The 16,910-nt window shown below is 43.3% G+C and overlaps 1 protein-coding gene across 1 annotated transcript in view; it reads left to right on the forward strand.

Annotated features, from left to right (window-relative positions):
• Nucleotides 1–16,910, forward strand: part of LOC132819159 (dihydropyrimidine dehydrogenase [NADP(+)]-like) — a 744,611-nt gene that overhangs the window by 365,210 nt on the left and 362,491 nt on the right. Inside the window, exon 11 of the mRNA XM_060830572.1 lies at nt 8,274–8,484. Within this exon, the coding sequence (XP_060686555.1) occupies nt 8,274–8,484 (211 nt within the window). The remainder of the gene's footprint in view (nt 1–8,273; nt 8,485–16,910) is intronic.

Here is a 16,910-nt window from a genome sequence, read left to right on the forward strand (position 1 = left end):
TGAATCTCCTGTTTATATCTTTTACTCAGGGGTTCCTGATTGGTTCAGGTAACAACCCTAATCAAGGATCTTATAGTTAGTGAGATCCACCTGGTTCCAATCACTACAGTAAGGAATACAATTAGACTGTTGACAATACTACGAAACCTTCTTACTGCCATTCCTACTTTGTCACTCAGAAAGTATATAACTTCCTAGGGCCATCCTTCTCACAGAATGGAAGTTTTGGAAACACAGAAAGAGGACTATGATGCTATTAACAAATCTGTAAAAATTATAAGTTTGCATATCTTGCTTTGTATTTCCTTTGAACATTGTAGATAGATCCTTGAATTTGAAAAAAAAAACTCATGAGAAATTGTCCACTTTTTTTTAATGCTTGAATATGCTAGATCTTCAAATTAAATGCTTCCATGGCTCTCTTTGCCAAAGGCCTACACATTTTTACGATTGCCACCATTCTTGTTTCTCCTTTACTGTTTACCTCAGTGACTGCATATGATTGTGTTGTTGGGAGAATACAAAAATCACAGCAGAAAATTTGTTGTGCACTGACTATCACTGTGCCACCAAGGAGTTTGAATCTTGTGAAACTATAAGAGCTTCTTTTAGCAGCTACAGGAAAGTATTCACCATGACTGAGTTGATGACATTAAACATCGCCTGTTTGATCATGATGTTATGGTCTGTTAATCCTGTCTACACTCTCGAAGGATGCTGGAGAAAGTAAACCTAGAGAAGCTGAGTGAAGATAGCTACGGCCAACTCAGTGCATCCCAAAATTTTACTTAGATTTCCTTCAGGTTTTCATTGTGCAGCTCCAATGTACTTGGTACTCATGGAAAACGTAGGGTTGGATATTTTTGACAGAAGCATTATTGAACCCCGTGAAAATCAAAAGAACCGTAGATGCTGTAAAACAGAAAGAAAAACAGAAAATGCTGGAAAGGCTCAGCAGGTCGGGCAGTATCTGTGGAGAAAAAACAGTTATCGTTTTGGGTCACCGGACTTGAAATGTTAGCTCTGGTTTCTGTCCTCAGATACTGCCCGACCTGCTGAGCGTTTCCAGCAATTTCTGATTTTGGACTCCATGAATCTCCATTACACTATGATTTATGTTCATTTTAACTGGAATGGGGTCAATGCATAGCCCTGTATTTATTCTAATTAGTCAGGGGCAATCCAATACTTGCTATTTCCACTGAGTACCAAAGAGGTCTGTAATATTACTTTATTAAGTCGCTCAGCTTTCATGGCTATTGCAGATCTCGTTTCAAGCTTGTCACATTTTCCCCTTTATTCTTGTGTTTCACTTGAAGTCTATGAGATTCTGCATCCACTTTCTTTGCATAATTGGTTTACTGTCTTGTTCAGCTGCCAAAGTTTTCTATTTTCTCATTGAATACTTGACATTAGTTCTACTGGGAAAATCTTTGGCAGTTCTGGCATAATCTTCTGACCTAAGGAATGAAAGCAGCTTTAAGGTGGAAATGTAAGGAATGAAGAAAAAGAACAATTGGGTTTCCTATTAGACCAAAAACAAAGCATCAGCTGAGATTGCTTGGTTGTTGGACTGGATATGAGTAAGAAACATGACAAACCCTAGACATGTTTTCGTACCAGAGAGAAATAAATGGACTCTGGATTAGTGGTGCTGGAAGAGCACAGCAGTTCAGGCAGCATCTAACGAGCAGCGAAATTGACGTTTCGGACAAAAGCCCTTCATCAGGAATAAAGGCAGAGAGCCTGAAGGGTGGAGAGATAAGCTAGAGGAGGGTGGGGGGTGCGAAGAAAGTAGCAAAGAGTACAATGGGTGAGTGGGGGAGGGGATGAAGATGATAGGTCAGGGAGGAGAGTGTGGAGTGGATAGGTGGAAAAGGAGCCAGGCGGGTAGGACAAGTCCAGACAAGTCATGGGGACAGTGCTGAGCTGGAAGTTTGGAACTAGGGTGAGGTGGGGGAAGGGGAAATGAGGAAACTGTTGAAGTGCACATTGATGCCCTGGGGTTGAAGTGTTCCAAGGCGGAAGATGAGGCGTTCTTCCTCCAGGCGTCTGGTGGTGAGGGAGCGGCAGTGAAGGAGGCCCAGGACCTCCATGTCCTCGGCTGAGTGGGAGAGGGAGTTGAAATGTTGGGCCATGGGGCGGTGTGGTTGATTGGTGCGGGAGTCCCGGAGATGTTCCCTAAAGCGCTCTGCTAAGAGGTGCCTAGTTTCCCCAATGTAGAGGAGACCGCATTGGGTGCAACGGATACAATAAATGATATTAGTGGATGTGCATGTTAAACTTTGATGGATGTGGAAGGCTCCTTTAGGGCCTTGGATAGAAGTGAGGGAGGAGGTGTGGGCACAGGTTTTACAGTTCCTGCGGTGGCAGGTGAAAGTGCCAGGATGGGAGGGTGGGTCGTAGGGGGCGTGGACCTGACCAGGTAGTCACAGAGGGAACAGTCTTTGTGGAAGGCTTAAAGGGATGGGGAGGGAAATATATCCCTGGTGGTGGGGTCTTTTTGGAGGTGGCGGAAATGACGGCAGATGATTTGGTCTATGCGAAGGTTGGTAGGGTGGAAGGTGAGCACCAGGGGGGTTCTGTCCTTGTTACGGTTGGAGGGGTGGGGTCTGAGGTCGGAGGTGCGGGATGTGGACGAAATGCATTGGAGGGCATCTTTAACCACGTGGGAAGGGAAATTGCAGTCTCTAAAGAAGGAGGCCATCTGGTGTGTTCTGTGGTGGAACTGGTCCTCCTGGGAGCAGATACGGCGGAGGCAGAGGAATTGGGAATACAGGATGGCATTTTTGCAAGAAGTAGAGTGGGAAGAGGTGTAATCCAGGTAGCTGTGGGAATCGGTGGGTTTGTAAAAAATGTCAGTGTCAAGTCGGTCATCATTAATGGTGATGGAGAGGTCCAGGAAGGGGAGGGAGGTGTCAGAGATGGTCCAGGTAAATTTAAAGTCAGGGTAGAATGTGTTGGTGAAGTTGATGAATTGCTCAACCTCCTCGCGGGCTTGGAGGCCCTGGTCATGGTGGATGGACGTGTAGAGGGATTGGATGTCCATGGTGAAGATGAGGCGTTGGGGACCGGGGAAACGGAAGTCTTGGAGGAGGTGGAGGGCGTGGTTGGTGTCTCGAACGTATGTGGGGAGTTCCTGGACTAGGGGGGATAGGACAGTGTTGAGGTAGGTAGAGATGAGTTCAGTGGGGCATGAGCATGCTGAGAATAATGGGTCAGCCAGGGTGGTCAGGCTTGTGGATCTTGGGAAGGAGGTAGAACCGGGCAATGTGGGGTTCCCAGACTATCCGAAACGTCGAATTTCCTATTCCTTGGATGCTGCCTAACCTGCTGTGCTTTAACCAGCAACACATTTTCGACTTCCCAGACTATGAGGTTGGAAGACCTCCAAGCCCTCCATTTTTTCCTCTCCAGACGTCCCCAACAGTACCCTTCAACCGACACTATCATTCGTTTGGCAAAACTGGTCCTCATCCTGAACAATTTCTCCTTCGAATCCTCCCACTTCCTCCAGACCAAAGGGGTAGCCATGGGCACATATATGGGCCCCAGCTGTTTCTGTCTCTTTGTTGGCTACGTAGAACAGTTGATCTTCCGTAATTACACCAGCACCACTCCCCACCTCTTCCTCCGCTATATTGATGACTGCATTGGCGCCACCTCGTGCTCCCGCAAGGAGGTTGAGCAATTCATCGACTTCACCAACACATTCCACCCTGACTTTAAATTTAGCTGGACCATCTCTGACACCTCCCTCCCCTTCCTGGACCTCTCCATCTCCATTAATGACGACCGACTTGATACTGACATTTTTTACAAACCCACCGACTCCCACAGCTACCTGGATTACACCTCTTCCCACCTTATCTCTTGTAAAAATGCCATCCTGTATCCCCAATTCCTCTGCCTCGACCATATCTGCTCGCAGGAGGACCAGTTCCACCACAGAACACACCAGATGGCCTCCTTCTTTAGAAACCGCTATTTCCCTTCCCATGTGGTTAAAGATGCCCTCCAACACATCTTGTCCACATCCCGCACCTCCGCCTTCAGACCTCACCCCTCCAACCGTAACAAGGACAGAACGCCCCTGGTGCTCACCTTCCACCCAACAATCCTTCGCATAAACCAAATCATCCGCCGACATTTCCGCTACCTCCAAAAAGACCCCACCACCAGGGATATATTTCCCTCCCAACCCCTTTCCGCCTTCCGCAAAGACCGTTCCCTCCGTGACTACCTGGTCAGGTCCACACCCCCCTACAACCCACCCTCCCATCCTGGCACTTTCCCCTGCAACCGCAGGAACTGTAAAACCTGTGCCCACACCTCCTCCCTCACCTCTATCCAAGGCCCTAAAGGAGCTTTCCACATCCATCAAAGTTTTACCTGCACATCCACTAATATCATTTATTGTATACGTTGCTCCCGATGCGGTCTCCTCTACATTGGGGAGACCGGGCACTTCCAAGCAAAGAGCTTCAGGGAACATCTCCGAGACACCCGCACCAATCAACCACATCGCCCCATGGCCCAACATTTCAACTCCCCCTCCCACTCTGCCAAGGACATGGAGGTCCTGGGCCTCCTTCACCGCCGCTCCCTCACCACCAGACGCCTGGAGAAAGAACGCCTCATCTTCCTCCTCAGCACATTTCAACCCCAGGGCATCAGTGTGGACTTCAACAGTTTCCTCATTTCCCCTTTCCCCATCTCAACCTCGTTTCAAACTTCCAGCTCAGCACTGTCCCCATGACTTGTCCGGACTTGTCCTACCTGCCTAGCTCCTTTTCCACCTATCCACTCCACACTCTCCTCCCTGACCTATCACCTTCATCCCCTCCCCCATTCACCCATTGTACTCTATGCTACTCTCTCCCCACCCCCACCCTCCCCTAGCGTATCGCTCCATGCTTCAGGCTCACTGCCTTTATTCCTGATGAAGGGCTTTTGCTCGAAACATCGATTTCGCTGCTCGTTGGATTCTGCCTGAACTGATCCAGCATGTTTGCATACATCACTACCTTCTCTTTTTATCTCCATCCTGTTAACTTGACTTTGCTGACTGAGTCGCAACTTCTCAGGTTCAAATTCTCTCACTTACATGCTCAGCTAAGAACCTTCTCTCTCTTCTGTCTGTCTTTCTCTCTCCCTTTCCTGTCTCTCTCTTTCTTCCTTTCTTCTCTCTCCCTTTCTTCTCTTTCTTTCTGCTCAGCCAAGAACCTTCTCTATCTCCGTTTCCTCTGTCTCTCTCTCTCTGCTCTCATTTTCCCTCTCTCTCTCTCTTTGTTTATCCTATAACTCCATTTTCCTCAATTGTAAATTTAAGTTTTTGTACCTCTCCTGCACTTGTCTGTTTCTCTGATACACTTAAGTGTTTCAGAATCTCCCTTTCAATTTCAGCTTTACTTTTGTCCTTGGTTAAATCCAAATCTAACTTATTTGCTCATTTTAAAAGTGTGACTTTTTTCTTTTCTTCTGAACTTTCTTAGCAAATTTGAGAATCATCTTCAAATCCCAGAATCTCTTTCACAAATTTAAGAGCCATTTCTTTCACTTTTAATTTAATCAGCCACAAGTTACCAAAAGTAATCAAATTGCCTCTATTACATTTTATTTAAAGATCTCGGACAGTATCCTGCAGGTGTTTAAATCTGCTGGGATTTTTCATACCCAAATCTATTCAAATCTGTCTAAACCAATTGAAATCCTAACGACAAACCTCTAAACTGTTGCTACACAGGATAAACGGTCCTGCTTAATTTAAACCAGCAACACAGAAAAGGTTTATCCTGTGCAGTAATCTGTGAAAATTCAGGAGGCCAAGAACTATTTAAAGTAAAAGTGAACAACATTATTTCTTAAATTATAATAAAGAATAATTAGCTAACAACTATTTACTGTCCTTCCTCTAACCCATCTTTTACCTTCCCTTCTATAATGCGAGTTTGATAAAACTCACGATTAAGATTTACAAAACAAAAATTCTTATCTCAAAACCGAGCAGCTTTTGGTTCGTCTCTGTATTCCTGTCTTCTTTTCCTCTTCTTGGGGATTCTGCTTCACAGGTTACTGATCGATAAAGGTACATTTAAGAGAGCTATTCTCTGGACAATTTGCAGATGTCATTGGCTTAGCAGTTCTCCTCTCAATTGTCCAATTTTCCTCAGCCTTATATCCCCAAAGCATTGGATTGTGTCATTGGCTTTTAAAATTCAAAGTTGATTGGAGTTTGATTTTTTTTTTGGGTATAATTTAAACTGATTGGCCTAATTCAAATCTGTTTTTGTCTCCAAGTAACCAGCTACACTAATTGCTGGACCAAAAGGTTACCTTATGTCTTTTTTTCAGAACATTTGGTGCTGTCAGATAGTTCTGGTGCCTTTAACGCTTTTAAAGAAACTACACTTCTACACCTTCATAACATGCGCAAGGAGACAACCTGAGTCAGAGAGTAAGCTCTCTGACTCGCCTTGATCATCAGAATATGATGGAAACCAAAGACTTTCTCAGGGTTCAAATATGATTCCTGCATAAAATATTAGACATACACTTACACATAAAGCAGAAGAAGCTCATAAAAGATATCCTTGCTGTCAAGTGACAACTGCTCACACAAAACTGCACACCCAATCCACCTGATTATCCTTATTAAAGAAATTGACTTCTGATATTTAAAAATCCCTTCCATTAGGAAAATAACTCTTAATCATTGATCATTTATCCTAATTTCTGGCAAGTTCATGTAACCAAACTTCCAGCTGCGAGAGCTACTATTACATGAATCTCAATTGCTGAGTTCAGAGTCACAGCAATTTGCAGAGTGACTTGGATTTCACCGCCATTAAATAGCACCATAATGGCCAGCCACAAGCTCTAAGGCTCGGAGATTCATGAAAGCAATCAAGAAATGTGTTCAGACTGCTCAGTTGGACACTTTATCTTGGCAGTAATAGTGCAGGCAATTCCTGTGTAAATAACTACCATCTCTGCCTCACTGCACTATGGGTGAAGAAACTGCAACAACTATGCTCCATCACAAATTAAGAATCACAGTACCTCATGCTGTCACATCCAGCTAAAACGATAAGATTGTGAAGAAAAATCACAAGGCTCAGGCAGAAGTGAAGGATAATGCTGTTTGAAATGCTGCGCCCAGCCTGATGAAATCAGTTTTGGTGATCATGCCCTTGTGAAGAATCCCATAGAAACTATTTGCACTCTGAATTGTTGAATTGTTTCAACTATAACAACTCAAATGACCAGAAATGTGTTTATCTTCAAGAAAATACTACTATTGTGCGAATCTCATCATTACTGGTATTCATGCAGACCGAAAACAGTATTGATTTTAAAAGTTCTGACCTAGATAAAGCAGCCATCTGACAGTTTGTAATGCCCCTTTCAGGAATAGGAGACCTCATTCATACCAAAACTGTGGTTTTGTTTAATATTATATTTGTTATATTTTGGAAGGTTTTGTTTTGGGAAATGTCAGTGTATTGATTGGAAGGTTGGAGTGTCCTTATGCAGACACTAGAGGGGGAACTTGGGCATTTTTATTTTTAAAGAAATCGTATAACTTCTAAGACAAATCCTGGGCAGGACTTTGCACATTGGATCAGGACGTCTGTGCTGAGTCAAATGTGAGTCTTAACCTGACATTGATGTTTCCGAGATTGGTTAGTCTGATGTTATGGGCGTGCTTGATAATCAATTAACAGCTGTAACTGTGGCCAAATAGGTGTGGAAGAGCCTCAAAGTCTTCCTGGAATGCTGGACCCTTCCCAATGTATCATCGAATGGCCAGGTAACTGCCATGTCCCTAATGTCATGAGAAGCCCAAGGCTGATTAAACAGGAAATATCCAGTTGACACTAGTTTGCGGCATTCGTTGTAAATTCCTTACCAAAATACCTAACAATTGAATATGGTTAGACCATCTGCCTTTAAACCAAGTCTCTCCCAAAAATGACTCATGAGCAGGATGATCCTGGCAAATAGATGTCCCAACAAGCAAGCCCACCACTTCCATTCTTATTTCCATCGGCCTCTGAAAATTCTCTCACTGTTTGGGAGGTGAAATGCCACCAGTAAGAAAAATGGCACGGAATACGTTACAGTACATTTCCACAAACTTAGATTCTGCACAATGTCCAGTGTTTGTAGATTGATGCATGCGTTCAGAGATGCGCTCTAATATTAGCATGAAGGTCAAGGTTGTTCTGTGCTGAACAATGTTGTTTCTGCCTCTTGTAATTGTCTATTAGATGGAGCTAGCAAAAGAAGAAAGATGCGAGTTTTTGCCTTACATGTCACCAAGAAAGATTATTCTGAAAGGTCAGCGTATTTCTGCAATTGAGTTTGTTCGTACAGAGCAGAATGATGTTGGAGATTGGATTGAAGATGAAGACCAAGTTATTCGCTTAAAAGCAAATGTTGTCATCAGTGCATTTGGCTCCATTCTGAGTGATTCTTCAGGTATGCCACCATAAAATTTACCTAAATTTACTTATGAGAAGCTTTAACAAAGCATAAAAGATAATTGTGACTTGTTTTCTCCTGAGCTATTACATTATTAAATAGCATTGGTGTCCACATAGTAACATTTCTGGCAATTTGTCAAACTGTTTTCTTCTGTGGTGCTGGATTATAACTCTGGTGAACAGTTCTGTACTAGTTCAGGGCTACTGTGCACATGACTGATTAAAGAACCAGGAATCACTAGAAGTACTCAATTGGTCAGGCAGCATGAGTGGTGAAAGAAACACAGTTTTGGGGCAGAATTTTATAGAGGTCCGAGTGACATGGATTTTGGTGAGACATGTGCAGAACTGGATGACAAGTGCAGCGACCACCGTCTCAATGTCAGGAGTAACTCATGTTGCCTTTTATGCTTTTCACAAGGGGCTTGAGGAGATTCTCACCAGGGAATAGCAGGTTGCCAACTGACAATTATTATTAGTTGTTCAATGATTTGTTGCCAGTTCAACTTGACTCATTAACAAGTAGCCTCTCATCTTAGCAAATGTGCCAAACAGGCTCAATATCAAGAAAACTCAAGGAAGTCAATGTAGATACCTTGTGGATTCAATTTGCCTCTTGCTCCAAAGGACCTCCCTGTTGGACCCTGGGCACCAACATCTCAGGGCACGTTCCGGGGCACCAGCTGCATGCATTCCGTATGCATCGTCATTAGCATCAAACATGTGCCAGCCTCTCTGAACCCTCATGGCACTTAAAGGATGTTTCTTCACCTTGGGCTGCACCATCAGCTACCACATTCAGCTCATGGAGTGGACCAGGCTGCATCTCTCGGCGCTTACTCTCACAGGGCTCAATCTGATCCTCCCTGCATTGTCACAGCACCCCTGCTTTACATTGTCTTGCCTTTTCTTTTTGAGCTTAGCCCTTTCTGTCAGAGATGCCAAGTTCATATAAATTCTGTCTTGCCTTGGCATTTGGCACACACACAAAGCCAGAAAGATTGTCATGGTCATCGGGAGGTCTGGGTGAAGTCAAGGGAAATAGATTTTGCTCGGGGGAATCCCAGTACAGTGATGTCATGGCAGCCTCTGCTCCCAGTCCACAGCTTGCTCAGGACAGTAAGAGTCAGGTTCCTTTCCATGGAGAGCTGAAGGCCAAGCAGCCCACCACCCAACTGGATTCTTTCTACCCTACTGTGGGCTACTTGCATCCTGGATTGAGAAACAGGCAGGTATTACAGGAGATAAAAATTGGGTGACCGAGGTATTACTATTGGTGTAAGTGGGGAGATGTCCCAGGCAAGTGAGTAGGTAGCACTGAGGTCATGCAGGGTTAGTGCTGTCACAATTTGGAATGGGTGAGAGCGAGTGAGTGGGGTTGGTGCAGGCTGCAACTGAGTGATGTGCAGTATTGGGGAGAAGACAGTGGTACTAAACTGGCAGAGTGCAGATGTACATTGACCTTCTTCCATCAGTGCTGTGCATTCCTCTACACTAGGAGAAAGTGAGGACTGCAAATGCTGGAGATCAGGGTTGAAAAGTGTGGCACTGGAAAAGCACCGCAGGTCAGGCAGCATCCAAGGAGCATGAGAATCGATGTTTCAGGCATAAGCCCTTGATCAGGAATGTTGGTGGGGGTGTAAGAGGGCTGAGAGATTAATAGGAGGGTGGGGCTATGGAGAAGGCAGCTGGGATGGTGATAGATAGGTGCAGATTACGGTGATAGCGATAGGTCAGAGGGGAGGGTGGAGCAGGTAGGTGAGAATGAAGATGGACAGGTAGGACAGTTCAAGAGTGTGGGGCCAAATTGGATCTGGGATGGGGGGGGGAGGGGAGATGAGAAAACTGGTGAAGCCGACATTGATACCGTGTGATTGGAGGGTCCCAAGGCAGAAGATGAGGTGTTCTTCCTCCAGGCGTCAGGTGGCTTGGATTTAGCAGTGGAGGAGGCCCAGGACTTGCATGTCCTTGATGGAGTGGGAGGGGGAGTAGGAGTGGGAGGGGAAATAGAAGTGATTGGCCACAGGACGCTGGGATTGTTTGGTGCATGTGTCTCAGAGCTGCTCCCTGACATGTTCTGAAGTTGTGCAAACCTATCTCCCCAGTGTAGAGGAGACCAGTAACGGACACAGTCAATGAGATGTTCTGAAGTGCAGGAAAATCTCTTACAGATGTGGAAGGATCCTTTGGGGCTTTGGATGGAGGTGAGGGGGGAGGTGTGTAGTGGCAAGGGAAGTTACCAGCAGGGGAAGGTGGGTTGTTGAGGGTATGGGAGGAGTGGGCATGGACCTAACGAAAGAGTCGCAGAAGGACTGGCCTCTGCAGAGTGCTGATAGGAGGGGGAGGGAAATATTTCTCTGGTGTTGGGGTCTGAGTGTAGGTGGCAGAGGATAATGCGCTCCACACTGCTGAGACTCACACTTTCGCACATGCACAATCTAGTGTTTTGATGTTCACTGCTGGTCCTGAGAGAGGAGGAAGTCCTGCCCCTACACCCCAACCATTCCAGCAGGACCTCCAGGATCCTGCCCACAAAATGGAGTGCCAATTTCCTACTGTCTGTCAGGACTGGACCGCATGTCAGGAACTGTACAGGATCATTCCAAACTAAGAGTATTTGTTCTAGTGCGCTGTGTGCATTCAAATGTGGTACAGGCACAAGGGCCACACGTCTTTCAGCAGATGTTCCACAAAGGCACATGATAAGATGGGATATAAATCAGACATGAGAGACTCCATGGAGGCATGGTAGATAATTAATTAGGCGAGTTTGGCCTGATGGTGACAAACCCTCCAAAGACTTGATGCAACTTGGACTTGGTCATAAGAATGTAAGATTCAACCCAATACGTTTGATCAACAAAATTCTAGCAGATCACGACAAGATGCATTGATGCAAAAATATACAATTTTCCAATCTTTAAATTCATTAACACCATATATTTTATGAATGGATTGTTCTTTATCCTATCATTTTTATTTTGTCCACGGCCTGATTAAACTATAGAAAGGAATTGAAAATTGGGGATTCAGTAAAGTATCACTTGAAAGGCTCTTTAATTAAGTAAGGCCTGGATATTACAATGACCTAATCTCTACAAGGTGATTAGATGTAAAGAAGTTTTAAATAATGGAAGAATAAAGGCCTTATCAATTAGTGGAATGGAAAACAGCTTCAGGAATAGTTTAGGAATGATCGAGTTGCTTATGAAAATTGTTTTATTTGCATATTAAATTTATTTAACATTGTAAATTTTTCTTAACTGCACCCTGGCAATTAGACTGTTTGAACAGAGTCGCAGAATTATACAACACAGAAACAGATCCTTCAATCCAACTCATCCATGCATACCAGATATCCGAAACTGATATAGTCCCATTTGCCAACATGTGGCTCCTATCCTTCTAAACCCTTCCCATCCATGTACCCATCCAGATGCCTTTTAATGTTGTAATTGTCCAAACCTCCACAATTTCCTCTGGCAGCTCGTTCCATACAGACATCACCCTCTGTGTGAAAGAGTTAGCCCAAAGGTGCCTTTTAAATCTTTCCCCTTTCACCTTAAATATATACCCTCTAGTTTTTGACTCCCCTACTCTAAGGAAAAGACATTGTCTATTTACTTTATCCATGCCCCTGATGCTTTTATAAACCTGATAATGTCACCCCTCAACCTCCTACACAACAGGGGAAAATGAGCCTCAGCGTAAAACTGCCTTTGTCTGCAGCTCAAACCTTCCAGACCCAGCAACATCCTGGTAAATCTCTTATGAACCCTTTCAAGTTTCACAACATTAATAGAATCTTGGCTGTCTGGCAGAAAGCAGACAGTGGGTAAAAAATGGTCTTTCTCAGGATTTTGAGAGACTTAAAGGGTCAATGTGAGGAGTACAACTTTTCACTTGATATATTATATGTTAATAACCTAGATGAGGAACTGAGGACTTTCTGGCTATGTTTGCAGATGATTCAAACATAGATGGAGGGCCACATGGTATTGATGAGGCAGGGAGGCTGCAAAATAATTTGGACAGGTCAGGAGACGAGGCAAGGAAATAGCAAATGGAGTACAACGTGGGAAAGTGTGAGATCATGCACTTTGGTCAGAAGAATGGAGGCATGGATTATTTTCTAAATGGGGAGAAAATTCACAAGTCTAAAGTGCAAAAACTCTTGGGAGTTCCAGCACAGGGTTCTCTCAAGGTAAACTTGCAGGTTGAGTCACTAGTTAGGAAGGCAAATGTAATGTTGGCATTTATTTTGAGAGACTTAAATATAAAAGCAAGGATGTACTTCTGAGGCTCCATAAGGCCAGACATCATTTAGAGGATTGTTTACAGTTTTGGGCCCCATATCTCATGGGGATGTGCTGGCTCTAGAACAGGTTCACAAGAATGGTCCCAGGAATGAAAAGCTGAACATATGAGGAATGTTTGAGGACTCTGGGACTATACTTGATGGAGTTTAGAAGGATGAGGTGGAACCTAATTGAAAGTTACAGAATACTGATTGGTCTGGATAGAGTGGATGTTGGGAAGATGTTTCCATTGGTAAGAGAGACTAGGACCCAAGGGCATAGCCTTAGAGTAAAGTCAGACCTTTTAGAATGGAGACAAGGAGAAACTTCTTCAGCTAGACAATGGTGAATCTATGGAATTCACTACATAGAAGGCTATGAACACTGCGTCATTGAGTATATTTGAGACTGAGATAGATAGATTCTTGATCGTCAAGGGGATCAAGGATTACGGGGTGAATGGGGTTGAGAAACTTGTCAGCATGATTGAATGGTGAAGCAGACTTGATGGGCTGAGTAGCCTTATTTCTGCTCCACTGTCTGATGGTCTTATGGTCTAACATGCTTCCTTATAACAGAGAGACCAGAATTGAATGCAGTATCTATTGTTGCCTCACCGATGTTCTGTGCAGCCACAATATGACATCCCAACTCCTATTCTCAATTCACTGACCAGTGAAGGCAGGCTTGCCAAATTCTTTCTTCACCACCCTGTCTATCTATAACTCCACTTTCAAGGGGCTGTGCACCTGCACCCCAGGTCTCTTTATTCAGCAACATTTCCCAGGACCTACCCTAAAGTGTATTAGTCCTGCCCTGATTTGCCTTATCAAAATGCAACATCTCACATTTATCTAAATTGAACCTCATCTGCCACTCCTTGGCTCATTGGCCCATCTGATCATGGTCCCATTGTACTCTGAGATAACCTTCTCTGCTGTCCAATTCACCATAAATTTTGGTGCAATCTGCAAATTTACTTACCATACCTCCTACATTCACACCCAGATAATTTATATAAATGATGAAAAGCAATGGACCCAGCACCAATCCTTGTGGCATGCCACTGGTCATAGGCCATTGGTGTCATTTATATAAATTATTTGGATGTGTATATGATATTTGATTTGCTGGTTGATGGTACAGGGTCCTTTAGGTTCATTAGTAGCTGTGTGGGTAGGCCAAGAGGTCAAAGTAGTCTAGTAGTCTCTCCACAGAATCTGCCAGACCAGCTGAGCTTTTTTGAACAATTTCTGTTTTTGTTCCCAACAGTGTCTGCTTCATCTTGTTATTTCTTACCTCTATGAATATGATTCTACTTCTTCGCATCCAAGATCATTTCTTGCTATTCATGCTTATTGAAAAAAGTAGCTCAGTTTTCCAAGTTATTTATATTCTGTCTTCTGGCCTTGATCCTTATGCTGGCTTTTCTGTAAGAATCTCACATTTTTCCCAATATGTTGTCTTTGTTTGGCATGGACTGTCTCTCAGCAAAATGCAAACCCTCATCCATTTACCCTTTGATACATATTATGATTAGATTAGATTCCCTACAGTATAGAAACAGGTCCTTTGACCCAACAAGTCCATATCTGCCCCTCCAAAGAGTAACCCACCCAGACCCATTCCCCTACCCCGACTAATAGATCTCACATGATTGGCAACTTAGCACAGCCAATTCACCTGACCAGTGTATTTTTGGACTGTGGGACAAAACTGGAGCACCCGGAGGAAACCTGTACAGACACAGAGAGAATGTGCAAACTCCATGCAGACAGTTTCCCGAGGCAGGAATCGAACCTGGGTTCCTCATGCCGTGAGGCAGCAGTGCTAGCCACTGTGCCACCCATATTAGCTGCTGATTGATTATTTCAGGGATTCTACACATGTTGGTAGCTTCCCTAATAGTGTGTTTCCTCCCTCTCAGCAGATGTCACTCACAGCAGGATTGTTTGTACCTGTAATAACCGTATCTTTGATGACACGAGCTGTCAGTTGTTCAGACTTTCATGATTCAGCAAGATGTGTCAGGTTAGACTGATCAAGGTTTCCTGTTTCCCCATTCTGTGATGTTGAGCACGTACCATTCAGAAGCAACACTAATAGAAAGTTGAAAGTATATTTTCAAAGCTTTCAAAATATTTACTGTATGGATTCATCATTCCTCAGTTAGTTTTAGTGCAATACAGCTTCTAGCATGTTATCCTCAGGACCGATAACAGGGTTGATAAACTTATCTGCTCAGTCTTTTAATCAATTCTGCAGTTATGTTATGTGTGTGTGTGTGTGGGGGGGGGGGGGGAATTCCAATTCTCTCTCATAGCTCCTTTCATTTCCAAAACAGCAGGATTAGGAAAATTCACAGCCATTCTGACTCACCCAGTAATTCAAAATTGCAGGGGTACAGTTTTAATTCTTCATGGGTATCTATTTATTTTACAGTAGCTGCTCCTGCGCTGTTCTGAAAATTCACTCAATCTCAACTTCACATTTTTAATATTATGTTTCATGCAATTGATTTAATGGCTGCTACAACATAAAATGAAAGCACTTATGACAGAGGTGGATCTCACACGACTACTGCAAGATGGCTATATGTACAAATGTATTTCTCAAAATGTTACCCACATTTGACCAATACATAACTAATTGTAAGCATTGTTTAACCCTGTCATCTGTTCTGACATAATATACTCACTCATACCTCTCGTGCAACCTTAACACACCACCCTGTACCCTGGTCAACATCTCTGTCTCAGGCTTGCTGCAGTGCTCCAGCGAAGCTCAGTGCAAGCTGAAAGAACAACACCTCGTTTTGTACTTGGGGACCTTGCATCCCTCCAGACTCAATATGGAGTTCAATAATTTTAGGGCCTGAACTCTCCTATGTCTTAGCCCCCTACCTCACACAACAGGCTTTGTTATAACATAGCTTGCCATTACTCACTACCTATTATTAGCCACTAGCAGTCTCCATTAACGGCTATTCATTCTCCTAGCCAGATCGGTATCCACTCTTTTGTCTGTCTAACTGTTGTCTCTCTTTGGCCCCCATCTCCACCTATCATTTACTCCTTATCCCCTCCTCCACTCTATCTTCTGCATAAAACCATATTTTGCTGGCTATTATCAGTTCTGAGGAAGGGTCACCAGATCTGAAACGTGAATTCTGGTTTCTCTGCACAGATGCTGCCAGACCTGCTGAGCTTTTCCAGCAACTTTTTTTTGTCTCATATAGCTGACTTGCTTTTCATTCACAGGAAAATAAACCAAATTCCTTACAATTTAGTTACATCACCAAAGAGTCAAATTGTAACAGTAGAACTGATATGAAAACCCTCCATTATTGCAAGCATTCCTGTACAAAATAAGGATTTTTTTTCCCCAAAATCATGTCTGGAACTTTATTGCCCCAGGAATTAAGGCTAATAAAAATTAGGAAAACATTTAAAGAATGGCTTATCAGTTTAGAAAAAAATAAATTCTAAGAACATTGTTTAGGACATTTTAATTAGAAAATGCTCAGCATTGTTTTTTTTTGAATTTTCCTTAACAACCTTGAATGATTAGGCCCTATTCCCATGTGAATAGCTACTCAAACATTGTTTTACAGTTGCTCTGCTTATCTTTATTTGCCAGGTTTCTCTAATGGGTGATGTGATGCTGATTATTGTGGTAAAGAAATGCCTGTATTCTGATTGGTTGAGCGACAATAATAAATCCTTGATAATGCCACACTTCAGTGCAATAAAAAAATCGAAATTGTACAACTGTGCCAAAAATTGCAATATGTAAAAGTACATACAGTGATTACTTTTAAGCAATACTTGTTAACCCTATATTGTAGAGGTGTAGAGACTATTCTATTTGTATTTGAGCAGTCCCTCATCATAGATGTATAAACTGTGGCATTGTGTGTGTGTGTGTGTGTGTGTTGTGTGGAGGAGGGAGAAGTGTATTTAAGAAGATGAACAGTGTCAAATTTCAGTAAAATCATCTGTACACTGTCAGAAAAAAACATTAATGAGCTGCTAAAGCTGAAATTACAAAGACTCCAGAAATTGGTTAAACATCACAGCTATTAAACTGTTTACTGAAGCATTACAGATATACTGCAGCTAAT

The sequence above is a fragment of the Hemiscyllium ocellatum genome, chromosome 9 (assembly GCF_020745735.1).
Source record: "Hemiscyllium ocellatum isolate sHemOce1 chromosome 9, sHemOce1.pat.X.cur, whole genome shotgun sequence".
Classification (NCBI taxonomy): domain Eukaryota; kingdom Metazoa; phylum Chordata; class Chondrichthyes; order Orectolobiformes; family Hemiscylliidae; genus Hemiscyllium; species Hemiscyllium ocellatum.